This window comes from Cavia porcellus, unplaced genomic scaffold, assembly GCF_034190915.1.
Source record: "Cavia porcellus strain 051 isolate PalLab524CR breed Dunkin Hartley unplaced genomic scaffold, mCavPor4.1 scaffold_4, whole genome shotgun sequence".
Taxonomy (NCBI): Eukaryota; Metazoa; Chordata; class Mammalia; order Rodentia; family Caviidae; genus Cavia; species Cavia porcellus.
This window is the reverse complement of record NW_026947487.1, coordinates 44,408,129-44,425,270: the sequence shown is the minus strand read 5'-3', so window position 1 is coordinate 44,425,270 and position 17,142 is coordinate 44,408,129. Positions and strand designations below refer to the sequence as shown.

Here is a 17,142-nt window from a genome sequence, read left to right as displayed (position 1 = left end):
CTGAAAACTGTAATAGGTTTCCTTCTTCAGACATTTGTCTTGTCCCATGCTTTGTTCACTTTCTTAATTATCAATGAGTTAATTATTGTGCATTTGTAGGCAACTGCTTTTCTGCGAATGGGATTGTCTGGCATTAATACACACTGTAGGTTGGTTGCCAAAACATGAACCATGAGGTGAAATGTGGGAATGCCCTGTGCAAATTTTAGTTTCCAGCCTAGCTTGGTACTGAATTCTTTGAAAAACAAGTCATATGCTATAAAACTAATGCATCTGCCAGATATTTGGAAAGGCTTCACTACTTCTGTTGTCAATAAGTAACACCTAAATTCCCAGAGTTGTCTCATCATACAGTTTAATACTTCTCTGGAGACAAAACATTTAATGTATAGAACAAGTGGGGTTTCTAGCAGACATCACAAGGACAGAACTCTGCAGACATGTGATGTGCGTTAACATTCAGTTTGGCCCAGGTGTAGAGAAGAAAGGATGGAGTTGTTAGGGGCCGTATTCTAATAGAGAGAGTACTTTGAAACTGGAGTTAACTTTAAGACCTTGAGATGCATCATTAGGTTATTTATGTGGGCTCATTCTATTTTTCTGATGGGAGCATAGACCACTATAAACTTGTCTTGGAGAATTGGTTTCAGTGTATCCCCTAAATTCTGGTATGTTTTAACTGGCATTATAATTTAATTTTAGTAGGAACTATCTTATTTCTCCCTTTAATTTTCCCTCAGCCCCATTGATTATTTAAGAGTGTGTTGTTTAATTTCCATGTATTTGCATAGCTGCTGTGGTTTGTTTTACTATTGATTTCTAGTTTGATTGGAATGTGATGTGGTAATATGCATAGAAAAATTTTGATTCTTTTGCACTTAAATAGGTATGCTATGTTAACTGGTATGTAGTCTGTTTTGGAGAATGTACCAGATACAGCTGAAAAGAATGTGTATTCTGTTGTTGTTGGGTGGAATATTATGTACATGTCTGTTAAGTCTATTTGTTCAAAGGTTTGATATAAGCTCTATTATATCTCTTGAGTGTTGGTTGTCAACTCTGTTGCCCTGTATTATGGAGAACCCAGGGACTGGGGCACCCAGGTCTCAGGTCGCCTGGCTCTGGTGTGGGTTTTGCCAGGTGCCAGCATTGGCTGGGGGTAGGCCCTGTGCTTCCTAGGTCCTCCTGGAGCCCTTGTGGGCATCTTTGCAGCTGGGTTGGAGGTAACTTTAAAACATTGACAGGGATGCTCATATCCCTTTGGCTCAGATGAGCACAATAAAATTCACATTAGGGTTTATTGTTCAGAGAAGATTGACGATGCCAAGGGATGCCAACCCAAAGAGCCCTTTCTCCTGGATCTTCTGGGTTTTGCTTTTTGTTGCTGTCCACTTTTCTTTCCTCCTCCAACTGTTCCATCCCCGTAAAAGTTGCCCTCCTCTCTACAGATGAACGTACTTGCTTGGTCTCACTATCTGTCTGTCTGTCTCTCTGTCTCTGGTTTTTTGAGACAGGGTCTTACTTTCAGGTTGGCCTTGAATGCACTGTATAGCTCAGGCTGGCCTTAAACTTACAGTGCTCTCCTGCCTCAGCCTTCCAGTGCTTTGGATTACAATTGTATACCATCACACCTAGCCTTAAAATATTATTTCTAGGGGCCAGGATGTAACTTAGTGGCACAGTGTTTGCCTGGCAAGTGCAAGGCCCTAAATTTGATTCCTGGTACTAAAAAACAAAAAAATCTGTTTCTCTAATAAATGTATAAATTCCCCTAGAGGCTTGAAGGAATAGTTCCATTACATAAATGAAAATAAACACACATACAGGATGTTTTATATTAGCTTGCAAAGAGGGGAGGGATTGACTGTTCAGCAAAGCTAGTCCACATTTTAGCGAGATATAGATAAGAATGTGAGTTCTGAAGCCTGGTGGGCTCCTACAGCTAGCAGGTGGTCCCTGTGGGCCTTAGATGCTTTTCTTCCTGTCTCAAGGCTGTCCTCTATCCTCAGGGACTGCCTATACGAGAGGTAATTCCCAGGTACCTAGCAGATGCCCCTGCATGTTCCCTATTCTGCACTCATATTCTTACCCAGTCACCTCCTCATTGAAGAGTCTTCTCCTCTTGTGACTCAGGGTCTTAGCAGGCACTGTGGCCCATCTTGTCCTCAGATTGCCTGCTTAGCATTGACCTCCGCTTCAAAGCCCACATTTCCTCTCTGGGCTCTCCTTGATGTTTGCTTCTCCTTCTGGAGGGGGACACTCCTACCTCTGTTCCTTTGAACCATGAAGAGGAGAAGACAGTTTGTCCCTATGCCCACAGTTGCCTCAGGTTACAGCCCACCCACTTCTGGGATATTGTCTTTAGTGCATTGTTCATATGGTCCTAGGGAAAGGGTGGGCCTTCTGTTTCAGTCTTTTAATTAAAATCTTATAAAACACGATAATACTACCCAGTGGACATGCATATTTCCACCAGGAATTAAGACCTACTGTTGCTTTTTAATAGTTTCATGTGCCTAGTAAAGTGATTAAATAAAAAATCTAGTGCTGTGTAAGTTAAGGGGTAGAAGAACAAACACAGAAGCATGCCTTTGGTAATGCTCTCATATTTATTTAGATGCATATAGTGAATCTGCCTTTCTTTTATTCCAACAATTCCTTCCATAAAGAAAAATAAATAGAGTAATATAAGTCAAAGCAAATATAGTATTAATCTTGTCTTTTTTTTCTGGATGCCTTTTGTGTTTTGTCTTCTCACAAAGCAATTCCTAGTGCTCAGATAAACCGTTCGAGAGGGATGAGATGTAGAATTCCATGTTCATAGTGCTGTGGAATTTTTAAACCACAGAGGAAACCTGGAGATCCTAGAAGAGTCTGTTTTATGGATGTGGAAAGTTCAAGTTTTCCCCAAGATTACATAGCTAACAAGAGGCAGAGTTTAGATGGGGTTCAAGTTTCCTGGCTCTCCATTGAAAGCTCTTTCCAATGTTGCTTCTCAGATTCTTCCATAGGAAGTTTAATGAAATGATTTGTGTTATGTTTCTTGTGGTTGGAAACATGAGCTTCTCAGTATCCCCTGCTTCAGGGATGTCAGGGTCAAGTGTGGAAGTCAGAATCCTGGGCTGGTTGGGATCAGGAATGGAGTCAGTGGTGAGGACTCTGGGATTAAACTGAAGAACAGGGTTGTAGCAGACCATCAGGACAGAGCAGGGAGCGACAACGGGGAAGGAATTGCAGGGAGGCCCCAAGGTTGGTCCAGGTAAGGGACCTGTGTCTCTGCATGGAGAGCCCCTGCTCTACCTCTTTGGGAAAGCTCAAAATTCCATACTTTCCATGTGTAACTGAGAGCCTTCAGAGTGACGAGTGTTTGAGGGAATCACTTCAGCCCAGAGGAAAAAATTCTTGAAGTAAACAAGATCAATTCAAAAGTTTATTTCAGACTACATTTGGAGCTGCTTCTAAGTTTTTCTTTGCCGTTGGAACCTGGGGGCAGTTTTTCACTTTATTATTTCATTTAAAAAGTACCATAAAGATTGGCCTGGGGCTCTCAAGTGTCTTGCTCTTTATTTGGCCCTTTGGGAGAATACTTCACTAGGTTCTTTTCCTTGTCAGTTATTCCTGTGAGTTTCTTTGTAGAACTCCTCGAAAAACTCCAGTCCATTCCTGGCCAAAGTAACAAACAATTTCTGTGTTTAAGACTACTAGTGTTTTAATTTACGTTATGAAAAAATAATTTATTATAATAGCCGAAAGACTTTTATTTGTAAGTTGTGTTTTATACTGAGATTTTCTTTTTCTCTTTCCTGTTTATTCCTTCTTTCTTTTTCTCCGTCCCTCCCTTTCTTTCCTTTCTTTCCTCTCTCTCTGCTCTCTCTCTCTCTCCCCCCCACCCCCACCCCCCTCTTAAACTCCCTGTGTAGCCCAGGCTGGCCTTGAACTTGTGACAATCCTGGCCCAGTGTCCCGAGTGCTGGATTATGGGCTTGTACAATCACTCCTTGCTATACTATGAAATTTCTATCTCAGTGTTGTTTGGGATGCTAGCTATGTTTAGGTTGAATTTTTAGAAGCCTCTCACACTTAAAAATGGAAAATATTTTCCTTTTTCAAATTCAAAGCTTTCTTGGTAGAGCTGAATATAGTTGGCTCTCCATTTATTTGAGTTCTGCATCTGCAGATTAAAAAAACCGCAGGTTGGAAATATTTGCGGAAAATTTTTTCTGTACTGAACATGAACAGACCTTTTTCTTTTTCATTATTTCCTATATAATACAACATAGCTACTATGTATATAGTATTTATATTGTCTTAGGGATTATAAGTAATGTAGAGATGATTCAAAATGTGCAGGAGGATATGGGTCAGTTATATGCAAATACTATATTGTGTGTGTGTGTGTGTGTGTACCAGGAATTGAACTTAGGACCTTGCGCTTGCCAGGCAGGCACTTATGACTCTGAGCTATATTCCCAGCCCTGTACCATTTTTTATAATGGACCTGAATATCCTTTGGTTTTGGTATCTGTTAAAGGCTCTGGAGCTTATCCTCCAAGGATAATAAAGGATGACTGTAATTTCTTTCTAAGCATAGGGATGGGATTGATACTCTTTAAATGTCACTTTGGTGTTTCCTTATAGAGATTGCAGAGCCATCTTTTTAGTGAGAGTATACTTTTAACTGATATAAGAAAATAGAAAAGAATGCCACAGCCATGATGAAGCAAATTTAGTTCATTGTTGAGAATGGCTTTGGTGTTTCTTGAGTATCAAACTCCTGATGTTGATTTGGACTCTGTTATAAGCTAGATAAAATAAAAATACAGAAATTTAATATGTATTAGGTTTACATACATATACTATTATTTGAAAGTAACTTAATGCATAAAACCTATGGAGACATTAAAATGGAACATTCACTTATGCTGTAATCTTCTCTAATCAGTTTCTACAAGGCCAAAGAACTTTTGATAACAACAAGAAAAAAACTTATATCAAAAATGGATGAATTTTGGTGGGTTTCTATTTCTGTCTCCATTGGCTGTTTTATTCATTCATTCTTGAAACATTTATTGAGTACTTAGCATTAATAGATATGTCTCCTATCTGCCAAGGAATTTGTGGTCTGGTAGAGGAAGAAGGGCATGTGCCTGCAGGAGAGCCTTTGGAAAATGGATCCAGCTATTTGAACCAGTCTCAGGGGCATGGCTTTGAGGTCATAAACTTACAGCATTGCAACAGCCCACATGGCCAGCAGGATCCTGAGAGGGGGTGACAGGGGATTAAGGAAAAAACTAGTTACATACTAAAAGGAAATCTGTGACCAGGTGGGACCTGACCTCTCTGATGGAGAGGCAGCAACAACCCAGCATGGTCTGTGCCTTTATTTATCCACCAGTAAAAAGAGGGGAAGCGCACGACAGGGCCAAAAGTGCAGAGTCTCTGTGTTTTGCTGAGAACACTAAAAGCAAAACATTCTCAGAGCTATCCGTGCTGTAGTTAACCGGAACACCAAGGCCACACACTTGTTGATATGTCACTGCACTAAAGGTCAGCTTTTTTACATGGTCTGCCTCTGGCAGCCCATGTTTTGGGGGCTGGCCTTGCTCTGTGGCTTGAATGTGTGGTTAAGGCTCAGCCACACCCCGCATAGCATCTGATCTCAGCTTTATAAATCCACCGAATGGCTTTGGCCAGACTTGGGAACTTAATGGTAGCTGCCAAATGTATAATAGAAAACAAACCCAAATACCTTTTTATTGATGTGCATTGAGAACCAGAATGAAAAAGATCAGACTGACTGTATGTCTTCTCCCAGTAGGAAATACTAAATAGGAAGCATATTACTATACTCAGAGCACGGGCAATAAATGGGAATCTGTTATAACTTGAGCCCCGGTATAAAATCCAAGGAGGCAAGAGACCGAAAATTTAGTGGCAAAGGCTTTATTTCCAGGCCTGGCGACCAGTCTCCGGGAGCCAATTTGGAGACTGTCCCCTAGGAGCTGAAGGGAGGACTTTAAAAAGGGGCTGGAGGAAAGGGCGGGGGGAGAGAAACAAAGAAACCTGTAGAGCCATCAAACTTGTTGACCCGAGTCTGGAAACTGTATTGCTGTCCACTTAGCTCTGACAATCTAGGGAGTTTCTGGTGTTTTTTAAAAATTATTTCCATCCTGCAGACTGACATTATCTCAGAGTGGCACGTCTGCAGCAATATTTGGAGAAGAAAGTGGACAGTTAATTATCTCAGGACAGCTTGTCTTCGCTAGTGAGTGCGAAGGGGTCACAAGTTATGAGACGCTGGAACTTAAGTTTTATGAAGACCTGATATCTAACTCATTTGATACATACAGAACAAAAGGAAAGCACCGATTGGGGTTTGGGCCATAGTATTACCCGGTAATTTGTTTAAGCTAAGCAGTTCTTAAAATTGGGGCAGGCTCATTTTACAACAGATCATCACCGGGTCAGGGGGAGGTCACCAGAAACCCAAATTCTTTATGGCCTAGATAGATAGGTGAGGGGAGAGGGAGGCAATAAGGCGCCATACAGAACAGAAAACGGCGGTAATGTGTCAAGGTCAGGGTAAAGGGTTAAACTCACACGCAAATCTCTCTGCACACAAGCAGGTTACTTTAAACAAATGTAAGTTAATTGCCATTCTAGTTTTCCTTAGCTCTTTAGCAGAGAATAGAGGCTCTTAGCAGTGATTAACAACCCTTGTTAGCTTGTTTTAGCACAGCTTCTGTAGTTTGTAGAGAGCAACAATGGTTAACATATCAATTAGGTGAGATTCTTGCAATTCTTTACAGAGGAGAGTGTTGCTCAACAGATCAATTAGGTCCCTTAACATATCAGTTAGGGAAAAAGGATAAAACAAACACATTTAGTAAGCCCCTATACAGGTTTGCTATAATACACATATAACAAAGCTATTTTCTTAGGGTACAACAAATCCAGTGACACCAGTAGTGATACCTCTTTGGTGCCAAGTCCTACAGCCCTCCTGAGGATCTACCCTGCTAAGTTCTAGCCTTTGCTGCTAAGTAGGGGTAGAGAAATTGCTCTGGCCACATAAACCCTGTTCTTCCAGTTGGCTTGTTATTGTCTCAGGTTTACTAGGTTGGTACCAATGATATTTAAATCAAGAACAGTTAGATTTCCAGACCCCACCCTAACCCTAACCCTAACCCTCTTTTGGAGTTTGAACCCAGGGAGTGCTGAACTCCATCTCCAGTTCTTTGTTGTTATTTTTTAAATTTTGAGGAAGGATCTTAGTTGCATAGGCTGGCCTCAAACTTGAATCTTCCAGCCTAAGCCTCCTTAGTAGCTGGGATTACTATTGTGTACTGCCATGCCCAGTGATCTAAGCAATTTTTGACATCGTATATATTGTTGTTCTAGGATTTAATGTTTTTATTTTTTACTACGAGTTAACCATTTACTATCTCTCTTTCTCTGTCTTTCTCTTTCTCGGTCTTTCTCTTTCTCTGTCTCTCTGTCTCGTTCTGTCTCTCTGTCTCGGAACTGGGCGTCAAACTCACAACCTTGTGCTTGCTAGGCAGGCGCTTATCCCACTGAGCTAAATCCCCAACTCCCTCATTTATATTTCTTTATGTTGCTTTTTAAATTTCCAAATGGTAAACTTCTCTTCAGATTTCTCTTTTGTTCTGAATACAATTTGTTCTCATTGTTTGCAGTTCTCCCTTGAGCATCTTTCCTTCAGTGCACCCTTTCTGATGTCCTCATTGCATTTCCATTGCATTTAGACTCCACTTCTTTTCTCTCCTTTCTCCTGTGCACATGTTCTTTTCTCTGTACCCTTTTGTAGTATTTAGGATACTTGACCAATTGATTTCTTTTTTATGAGATTATAGGTTTGTTAACTAAGAATAGCAACTGCATTTTATTAAACATTGCATCTTCAGCTACTAATTAAGTGTCTGGTAGAAGGTAGGGAGCCAATAAAGGTTTGGATGGATGGATGAAGAAATATTTATGTTGAGCCCTCAGTAGAATGTTTTTTGAAGGGAAAGGTACTGCAGCACGTGCTCAGCATCTACTTGACATTTGTCTTTATTGTTCTTGGCCTCTTTTAGGACTTTGAGTAGAAGACTGATTGTGAAAGTAAGAAATAGTGTAGAGTATATCTCCTCAGTGCTCTGTCCTAAATTTTTATACTGTAGGTAGTATTTGAAATACATTGACATAAAAATTGCAGGTTTTCTCAATATTATACTTTGAAGATGGTTCTAGTCTTAGAGACTTGCTTCATGTATCTATTCTTGAGTAACAAACCACTCCAGTGCTTAATTTAAGATAGTAATTTACTTTTCTCACAGTTCCACATTCTGGCCATTGTTCGTGGCTAGGTAACTCTCTCGCTTTACTTGCTGTCTGTGGTGGTTGACATGTCCAGGATGTTCTCTTCACTTATAGCTGATGGCTGGAACTTGCTGGGGCTGATAGGGCATCTTTCTCTGTTATGGCCCCTCTGTATATCAAGTTTGTGTCACCATTGTAGTCTCAAGAGACTAGAAATCTTTATATGGAGGGCTGGGGATTTAGCTCAGCAGTGTAAGCACCTGCCTAGCAAGTGCGAGGTCATGAGTTTGATGCCTGGTACTAAAAAAAAAAAAAACAAAAAGAAGCTTTTATACAGTGATTGGCTTCCAAGAAGGAAGAAGTATAAACCCACTTCTCCTAAAGGCTAGTTTGGGAACTGACACAATGTCCCTTTTACCTTAATTTATTTTTATTATTATTATTTTTTGAGATAGGGTCTCACTATGTAATTCAGGCTGGCCTTGAACTCACAATGTAGCCCAGGCTGGCCTCAAACTCATGGTGATCCTTCTGTTTCAGTCTCCTAAATGCTGGGATTATAGGTGTGCACAACCACACTCTTCTCATCTTAATATTGTTGATCAAAACCCACCCACATTCAAAGACAGAAGAAACAGATTGCCCTTTTTGGTGTGAGGAACAATCTGCATATGTGAAAAAGGACATTGGCCATCCTTTGAGATGATCTAAAATAGATGTGACATTATGTAATTTCAGAAAACACACAAAATATAGCACTTAATCCACACATGTACTAAAGAAGAATATCTAATTAAATTTATTTGAATGAAGTCATCAGAGAACAGACAAGCTTTTTAGTAAAAAAAAAACTATCATTTATTATGATCAAAGTTAGGAATAGATCATCAGTAATTGGCAGTAAAATATAGTAAACATTATTCTATCTTAGCTGCTAAAATCAAGTCTTTTTAATGATTTAAAATTGCTTTCTTTTTCAAATGAAAATGGGAGAACACTTTGATACATGAGAATCAAAAAGATCTGTTTATAATTATTTTTCTCACCTTGAGGTTTGAAAAAAATGTTATATAGTTAAAGCTTCCTGAATTGCTAATTCCACTGTGAAAGCTTCGTGAACATTTTTTTCTTCCTAGTACTAAAATGAGAAATGGGCTGAAAGTGATCCTAATAGTTCTATTTCTTAAGATGAGCCATTTCATTAATGTTTTAAAAGCATGATAATTAGTTTCAGAAATCTTGGAAGAGCCATATAAATCATAGCATAGAGAATTTCACGAACAGTTCCCCTTTGGTGAAATGATAGCAGATTTATAAGAGTTTTGAGTCACTATAATCAAATGTATTTCTCTGTAGCTTTTTAAACAGATTATGTTCCTTTTCCATGTGTTTGACCGGCCACCATTCTTTTGAATTTTTTTCTTTTTTTTTTTTTTTCTTTTTTTTTTGGTATGGGGATCAAGCTTATGACCCTGGCGCTTGCCAGGCAGGTGCTTCTGCAGGTGAGCTAAATCGCTAGCCCCAGGCTACCACTCTTTTGTAGTATCCACTGAGTAACAGAGTACTAGGGTATTGAAAGCTCCCCAGAGGCTATAAGAATGAATAATTCACCTCCAAAGACTGGTAAAGGACAGAGTTGGCTTCTTCCCTTCCGATAAAATAATGGAGCAAAAGTCTAAAAATAGGTACGGGCATGCAGGAAAAGAATAAATATAGGTATTCCTTGCAAAAATAAATTAACTTACAAATAAAATACATGCCCTAATTGGCATTCTCTACCTGGAGTGGGACATGTGGAGAATCACAAAATTGACCCAAAACGGTATTCAATTAAGGGAAGAAAGGAAATAGCCAAGACAGATTCCCTAAGATCCCAGCTTAGCAGTTAGTCACGAAGAGCCAATAGGATGGATTCCGTTAATGCAGTATTTTCATGTATGCTGTTTTTATGAGTATGATAATAATATACAAGGATTACAGTCCATGGTAGAAAAATATCTAGAACAAATCTTTCTGAAACCCAAAGCATATTTTTGGGGTAGATGAATAGCTACCTGAAGTTGTTTTATTATTTAAAATGAGCATTGAAGCCTCATGAAAGAACAGTTTAGATGTTCATAGGAGAAGAGGGGATCCTTGGGAACCTTTAACCTGTGTAGTTATTGATGCCATTAGGCACTGAGATGTGGCAATGAACAAGAATGGATATAATTAATAATTGAGAGATGATGGGTAGTGGTGACAGTTGCACAACTGTGTGAATATACTTAATGCCACTACACAATGTCATATATATTTTACAAAAAAAAAAAAAAAAGCAATTAAGTTAAGTCAAAGGCTGTACAGTGGGACTGGCTCAAGTACTTGGCATTAAGAACTATGAAATAGGTTTCCACCCTGCCTTGAGGAAGCAGAAAGGGCCTGGAGGGCTCCTCAGGGCCCCAATCCAGAAGGAAGTGTAGATATTATATTACCTGGCTTTAAGATGTCAATTAGAGTGGGTGTGATGATGCATGCCTCTCATCCTAGCATTTGGAAAGCTGAGGCAGGAGGATTGCTGTGAGTTTGAGGCCAGCTTGGGCCACATAGTGAGTTCAAGACCAGCCTGTCTCACCCAAAAAGAAAAAAGTGTCAAATAGAATCTTCTGACCCAGAGAGGTAGCTGCACCCAACCATTGGTAGATACTGAGGGGAAAATGTGGGTTTAACTGCACCACAAGGCTGAGTCTTTAACCTTAACTCAATCTTTTCGCATGCTTTTGTTCACAGACGGGCATCCTGAGACGACAGGGTCGCTACATATGCTCCACAGTTCCTGCCAACGCAGAGGAGAGAGCAGAGAGCTTATTTGTTACAGAAGTAAGACTGTTTTATACATTAATTTACATTTTCCTCTAAACCCCTTTTCCTTTAAATTTCAGTACATTCAAGAAAGTGTTAGAGGGGTGATTATATTTTTATGATGAAAGTTAAAATAGAATACATGACATTTTCAGAGTTTGAAATGGACAAAAGCATCCACAGAGTGTGTTCTTTCTCTCTCTCTTTCTCTGTCCTTGGAAAATAAACCCAAGGCTTTAAGTGTGCTGGGTGAATGGCTGGCTGTACCTCTGAGCTACATCCCTAGCCTCACAGTGTTTCTTTCTGACTGCAAAAAATGATTTCCATGGATTGTCTGTCATTGACTTAGAATAGGGTGTAACTTATAAATGAATGCTGTGTCTTCATATGCATATTTATGCATTACATTGCTTCACCTGTATGTTTCTTTTTGCTGTTTTAGTATTCATAAAGTACCAGGGGAGAATGAGCAATGCCTGACTTTGGGATCAGTAATAATTAGTACTGTCCTTGTTTGAATATGTAAATAATATTTTATTATGGAGAAAAAGGAAATTTTCATGAGTTGGGTTGCTCCCCAATCCTAGGGTCTTAGGTGTTTGTTTCTCCCTTCAGCTAATTTTAGGTAAAGTTTAACTAATTAGATATATGCTTTAATTTTATTTATTAAACTTCCTTTATATAGAAGTTTTAGCCCAGTTTTTCTAGTTGATACTTAGATGAGAAATATGCCCATCAATACAATTACCCACTATAAGGAAGCTATACTTTTATAAGACCAAATAAGTAACAATATTTAGTTTTCCTTGAAACTTTTGAAAATTAGGTATTTAAAATTTAAAAAGTGTGTTTTCTCCATCTAAAAAAGTAGCTTCCTGTCTTAATTTCTTTACCTCTATATTAGTAAGTTTAATTCCAGGTAGATACTGCCAGATATAGTTAATAGGCATAAACATTTATTTAAGAGTCATCAAACTATGACTCCAGGCAAAATTGACTCTGTGACCTATTTTTCTATATAAAGTTTTATTGTAACAACCACAGCCATTTGGTTACATATTGCCCATAGCTGCTGTCACAATACAACTGAGTTGAGTTGCAAAGCCAAAATTATTTGCTTCTGTAGAATGTTTTTGGCTTGTGTGCAGCAAAATTATTAATAATTCATTTCTCCCAATTAATTTAAAAAATATGATTTTGAGGGCTAATTTTCCACTAAGTTAGTCACTGTAGGTTATGCAATCACTGCTCTATCCTGTGGTGCTAAAGCCAATAATGAAATCCTCTGGGACTCTTCCACTTGGGTGGAGTGAAATACCACTTCCTCTCCAACATCTAGACCAGAGAGAATGATCTGATGGCTTTAAAAAAGTACATAAACTTTTCACTCAAACTTCAGAAAGTTACAGAATTGCCCAAGGTTAATCAGTAATCAGTCAGTCATATCCTTGTCTTTTTGGAAGTATTGTTCTCTGGCCAGAATTTCTAATAGAACTGTATCTCCTAGACTTCCTGTGGGTATTTTGTTTTTGTTTTTGTTTTGGCTTTTTGAGACAGTCTCGCTAAAACTGATCCTGAGTTCACTGTGTATGTAGTTCACACTGTCCTTGAACGTACAGCAACCTTCCTGCCTCAGATGAGTACTGGGATTACAGGTGTGCACCATCTCGTCGTGCTTCCTTGTAGAGAAATGGGGCATTAGAAGAACAAAACAGATTATTTTTTTGTCTTTTTCGATTTTATCGGTACCAGGGATCGAACTCACGACTGCCTGCTTGCAAGGCAGGCGCTTATGCCACTGAGCTAAATCCCCAGCACCAAAACAGATTTTTAAATGTTTGCAAACTTCATAGTAAAAGAAACTGAATAATGGCTCAGTTTTCATCCTGGCTACTCTGAGTTTGTCTCCGCAATTTTTTCCACTTCTCCAAACATACTATTCTCCTTTGCATCCTTTGCAGGGTCCTTGTATAGGAGCTTGGTACAAAGTGAACACTCTCGTTGTTATTTTTATGCATTTCTGAGTGGAGCAAGGTTTGCTTTAGAGAGCCCTTAGGTGTAGGCCGTGACAAGGATAGAAAAGTTGACAGCATAAACTACGAAGTAAAATAAGTGAAATAAAATTGTTGTTCATGATGTTAGTTATAGCCAGAGTCAAAAAAGCCACAGTAGGTAAGACATGAAAACATTTACTTACCTATGATTTTATTTGTATTCTTTTGCCATACCCAAGCCTGGTATTTGTAGTAAGTAGCTAACTAAATAAATTATCATTGAATTAAGCTGATATTTACTAAAATGCTTCACTATTACTGATTTTGGGTCATTCATATTTGAAGATCTAGCAAATGTGGTTGTATAATCTTAATACTTTACACAATCCTGGGTGGATCCTAATGGATAAGTAGATGAATGAAAGACAGTGCTGGCCCCTTTAACGCTGTCATGTGGTAAGGAAATTTAAATGCAGTTAGTGTAGGTTAGTGTTTCCAAAAGAATCTTTGGCCATTGAGTGATCCGTATGATACTCATTTTGTGTACACACACACGCACGCGCACCCACACACACACACACACACACACACACACACACACACACCTCATGCTGCCCATACAAACTAGAATTGAAATCTTTCCTCATAATAACCTTACTCTGACCTCCCTGAATGGAAAGGAAAAATGAAGGCAAATTTATATGATGATATTAACTGACAACCTAGCTCTACTATCAGTAATTATTAGCAAAGTATTTTAAGCTTCTATTCACTTTCTTTTTTTTTTCTTTTTCCTTTTTATGTCTCTCTTTTTCTTTCTTTCTCTCTCTCTCTCTGTCTCTCTCTCTCTCTGTTTTTCTTTCTCTTTTTTCTTTTTCTGAGACAGGATCTCTCTGTGTAGTTTAAGGTGTCTCTGAACTCACTATATAGCTCAGGCTGGCTTTAAACTGGTGGCAATTCACCTGTCTCAGCCTCCATAGTGCTGGGACTGTAGTTGTGGGCCACCACACCACACCTTCAATTTCAAATCCTAGTTGGAAACTATGGCTTCTTAAACCCAAAATAATTTTAAGTCAGAAACAGTACATTGTTATATAAATGTCACAAGGTTAGGCCAAGGTTGTGTCCTTGTGAAATCATCAGTTAGCTCATTAAAGATAATGTAAAGTGATACCTCTCCCCTGGGTAATATTTCAGTGGGTCAAAGTCTGGAGTTTCACAGGTATCTCTGGTGGTGGATTTTCAGGTTACTAGCTGGTTAATGAGCTGGAAAGGTTTCTTTGGTGGCCTTATGTGTGGCTTCTAAAACTTCCAGGCATGTATTCTAACAGTCATCACCTTTCTGTTTTCCTCTTAAACTTTTCTTTCTTACTTTCTTTTTAATTCCTCTCCCCTAATAGTGCATCAAAACGTACAAGTCTGACTGGCATCTTGTGACGTATAAATATGAAGATTACTCAGGAGAGTTTCGACAGCTTCCAAGGTGAGTAAACTTTCAGATCATGCAAGATGGAGTTACCCACATAGAGTAATGTCTTTTTACTTAAAATGCCCAGCGAGGTACATAACTTCATATGGAATCAGAGTTATGATAGAAATTATTGCTAGATGTTTTGTCTGTATGTGATGTAGCTATTATGAACACAGCCTTTGATTAGAAGACTTAAATGTAACACTCTGATATTAGTAGGTGGTAATAGAGCCATAAGGTTGTTTTAATTATGTTCTGAGATTCCTTTCAGAGAATCATGGTTATCATTGTTCATAAATAAGTGGAAGTTTTCAATTAAAAATGTAAAACCAAATAAGTATGTTGAAATATGTTGCAGTGTTTTTCTTTAAAAGAATATTTTGAAAAAGAAACTTGAAAGGAGTATTATTCTATACTGAATAATACTTTCAACAAAATAAATCAAGGAACAAAAGTTTTCCCAGATAAAGTCTTTACTCCCTTTTGAATTAGTAATTCTTTTAAAATATACCAAAGACTAGTGTGTTTAGAAAGATGAATGGTATTTAAAGTGAACCAGAAATTAGGTAGCTCTTACCTGAATAGGTTGATATGAAACAGTGCATCTTGAAGTGATGATACAGTTGCTAAATAAAAGCAATAGACACAAGTTGTGTTTGAAAAGTAACCATCACCAATGAAAATCTTACTTGAAATCCAGGTGATATATTTTTCTGTATACTTTTCTTTCTGTTTGTTGCTTATGAATTTGATTGAATCTTTTGTACTATTCTTGGAGGACCTAACATTTTGTTTTTGTTATTTGTGTGGCTCAACCACTCCTTAAGAATGTTCAGTCAGCTTCCTGATCCCCTTTTAAATCCCAACAGAGAACATTCCCTCCTGGCAGTATGTTCTCCAGATGACTATGTTCCTTAGTTCTGTATTTGCCCAGTAGTCACACAGGGAGTTTTCAATACTTTCCATTTGATTGAATTAGCCCATCTTCCCATCTTCACTTTGTTGTTCTTACTGTTCTCATGATACAGACTGACATACTTTACTTACTATATGAAGAATTTTTAATGCTGGAGATTTTACTTTTTTGCATTAATAAGAATTTCCAAATGGATGATAAGAAATAAAGATTATAAATGTCTAGGCAACCCTTAGTTCTGTAAGCTCAGTTTCCATATCTGTTGAGAGTTTTTAAAAGTTCCACCTTCTCAAAGTTTGAGGTGATACATACAAAGTATAGAACACAGGTCCTAGCACATAATAACCCTTTGATAATGTTGGCCATTGCTATTACTGGTGCTAATACCATTCTTGTTTTCACAAGTGGCCTCATATTCAAAGATAAACTGTATTAAATGTTACTCTACCAAGTCTTTCTTAATATGTAATCCACATTCCTATTTTCAGTGTTATTGTGTTATTTCTTATCTGATAGGGACTTTGGGTTTATTAAAGGGTGGTTCCTCTGATGGAGGAAGAAATACAGACTCTTTTCTTGATCATACAGTTATGAAGCAAGTTTTTCTTTTTCGTCTTTAAAGCAAAGCAGCTAAATTGGATAAACTTCCAGTTCATGTCTACGAAGTTGATGAGGAGGTCGACAAAGATGAGGTGAGGTGCTTGCTGTTGTTTCTTTTTTCACATTCACTTTACAGGATTTTAAAATGAGTTAGAAAATTACTGACATTTACCTGAAACAAGAATTGGAATGTTTCAGGAAGCAGAGCAAGGATATTTTTAAAGTGTATTATTGGAGTGATTGACATAGGACTTTATCAGGAAGAATAGCACATCCATTCATTTTGGTTCACTTTCAACTTGACTGCTTAGCATCTCATGTTCTTTGGGAATGTTTATTTATTATGAGATCATTTTCAAATACTTGGATCAGATTTGGCTACACTGTTAAAAGATAACAAGATGACTTCGACCTTAAACTTAGGTTGTTTTTTAACAGGATATCCTAAACTGCCTGCCCATAGATTTAAAACAGCTATTTCTTCAGCGCTTGCTTTTGATGAAGTCTGGTTTTAACATGCTCACTCCCTCTGCTTTTATGGCTAGAGAAGGTACATGAAGAGTAGGGCATGAGGGTGAGGATGTTCACTGAGCAAGGGAAACCTAATAAGGTTTTGCTGCCATCCTTGCATTTCTCACAAATCCTCGGTGCTCCTCTGTAAATTTCAGTTCTTTCTTTAAAAAATTGTCAGTTGAGCCACGTTGCTTGTGTGTGTATATATTTTCTCTGCTGCCCGTTTAGGATCTGTACAGATCTACACCTAACATTTTTAGCAGTATCTGGAAGCTCCCTGCCCACCTCCTTAAACTCAGATTTCACACTGTGTCAGATCTGAACTTAAAGAAACGCTTTTCTTTACTTCTCCAGAGATTTCTTTTTACTTCTCCAGCTCCTGTTTGCCCCCTCTATACCTGTTTGTATTCCTGCCTTTCCCTCCTCTTCCTTTGCCACCTCATTTTATCTCTCTGTTCTGCATTGCCTCATATTTCCTCCTTTTAT

The 17,142-nt window shown here is 38.3% G+C and overlaps 1 protein-coding gene across 22 annotated transcripts in view; it reads left to right on the top strand.

The window, feature by feature from the left end:
• Positions 1–17,142, top strand: part of Dock9 (dedicator of cytokinesis 9) — a 261,185-nt gene that overhangs the window by 127,795 nt on the left and 116,248 nt on the right. For all 22 annotated transcript variants that reach the window (XM_063246980.1, XM_063246978.1, XM_063246968.1 and 19 more), the window contains exons 3-5: positions 11,091–11,180; positions 14,557–14,639; positions 16,166–16,235. In XM_063246980.1, coding sequence (XP_063103050.1) covers positions 11,091–11,180; positions 14,557–14,639; positions 16,166–16,235 — 243 coding nt within the window. The remainder of the gene's footprint in view (positions 1–11,090; positions 11,181–14,556; positions 14,640–16,165; positions 16,236–17,142) is intronic.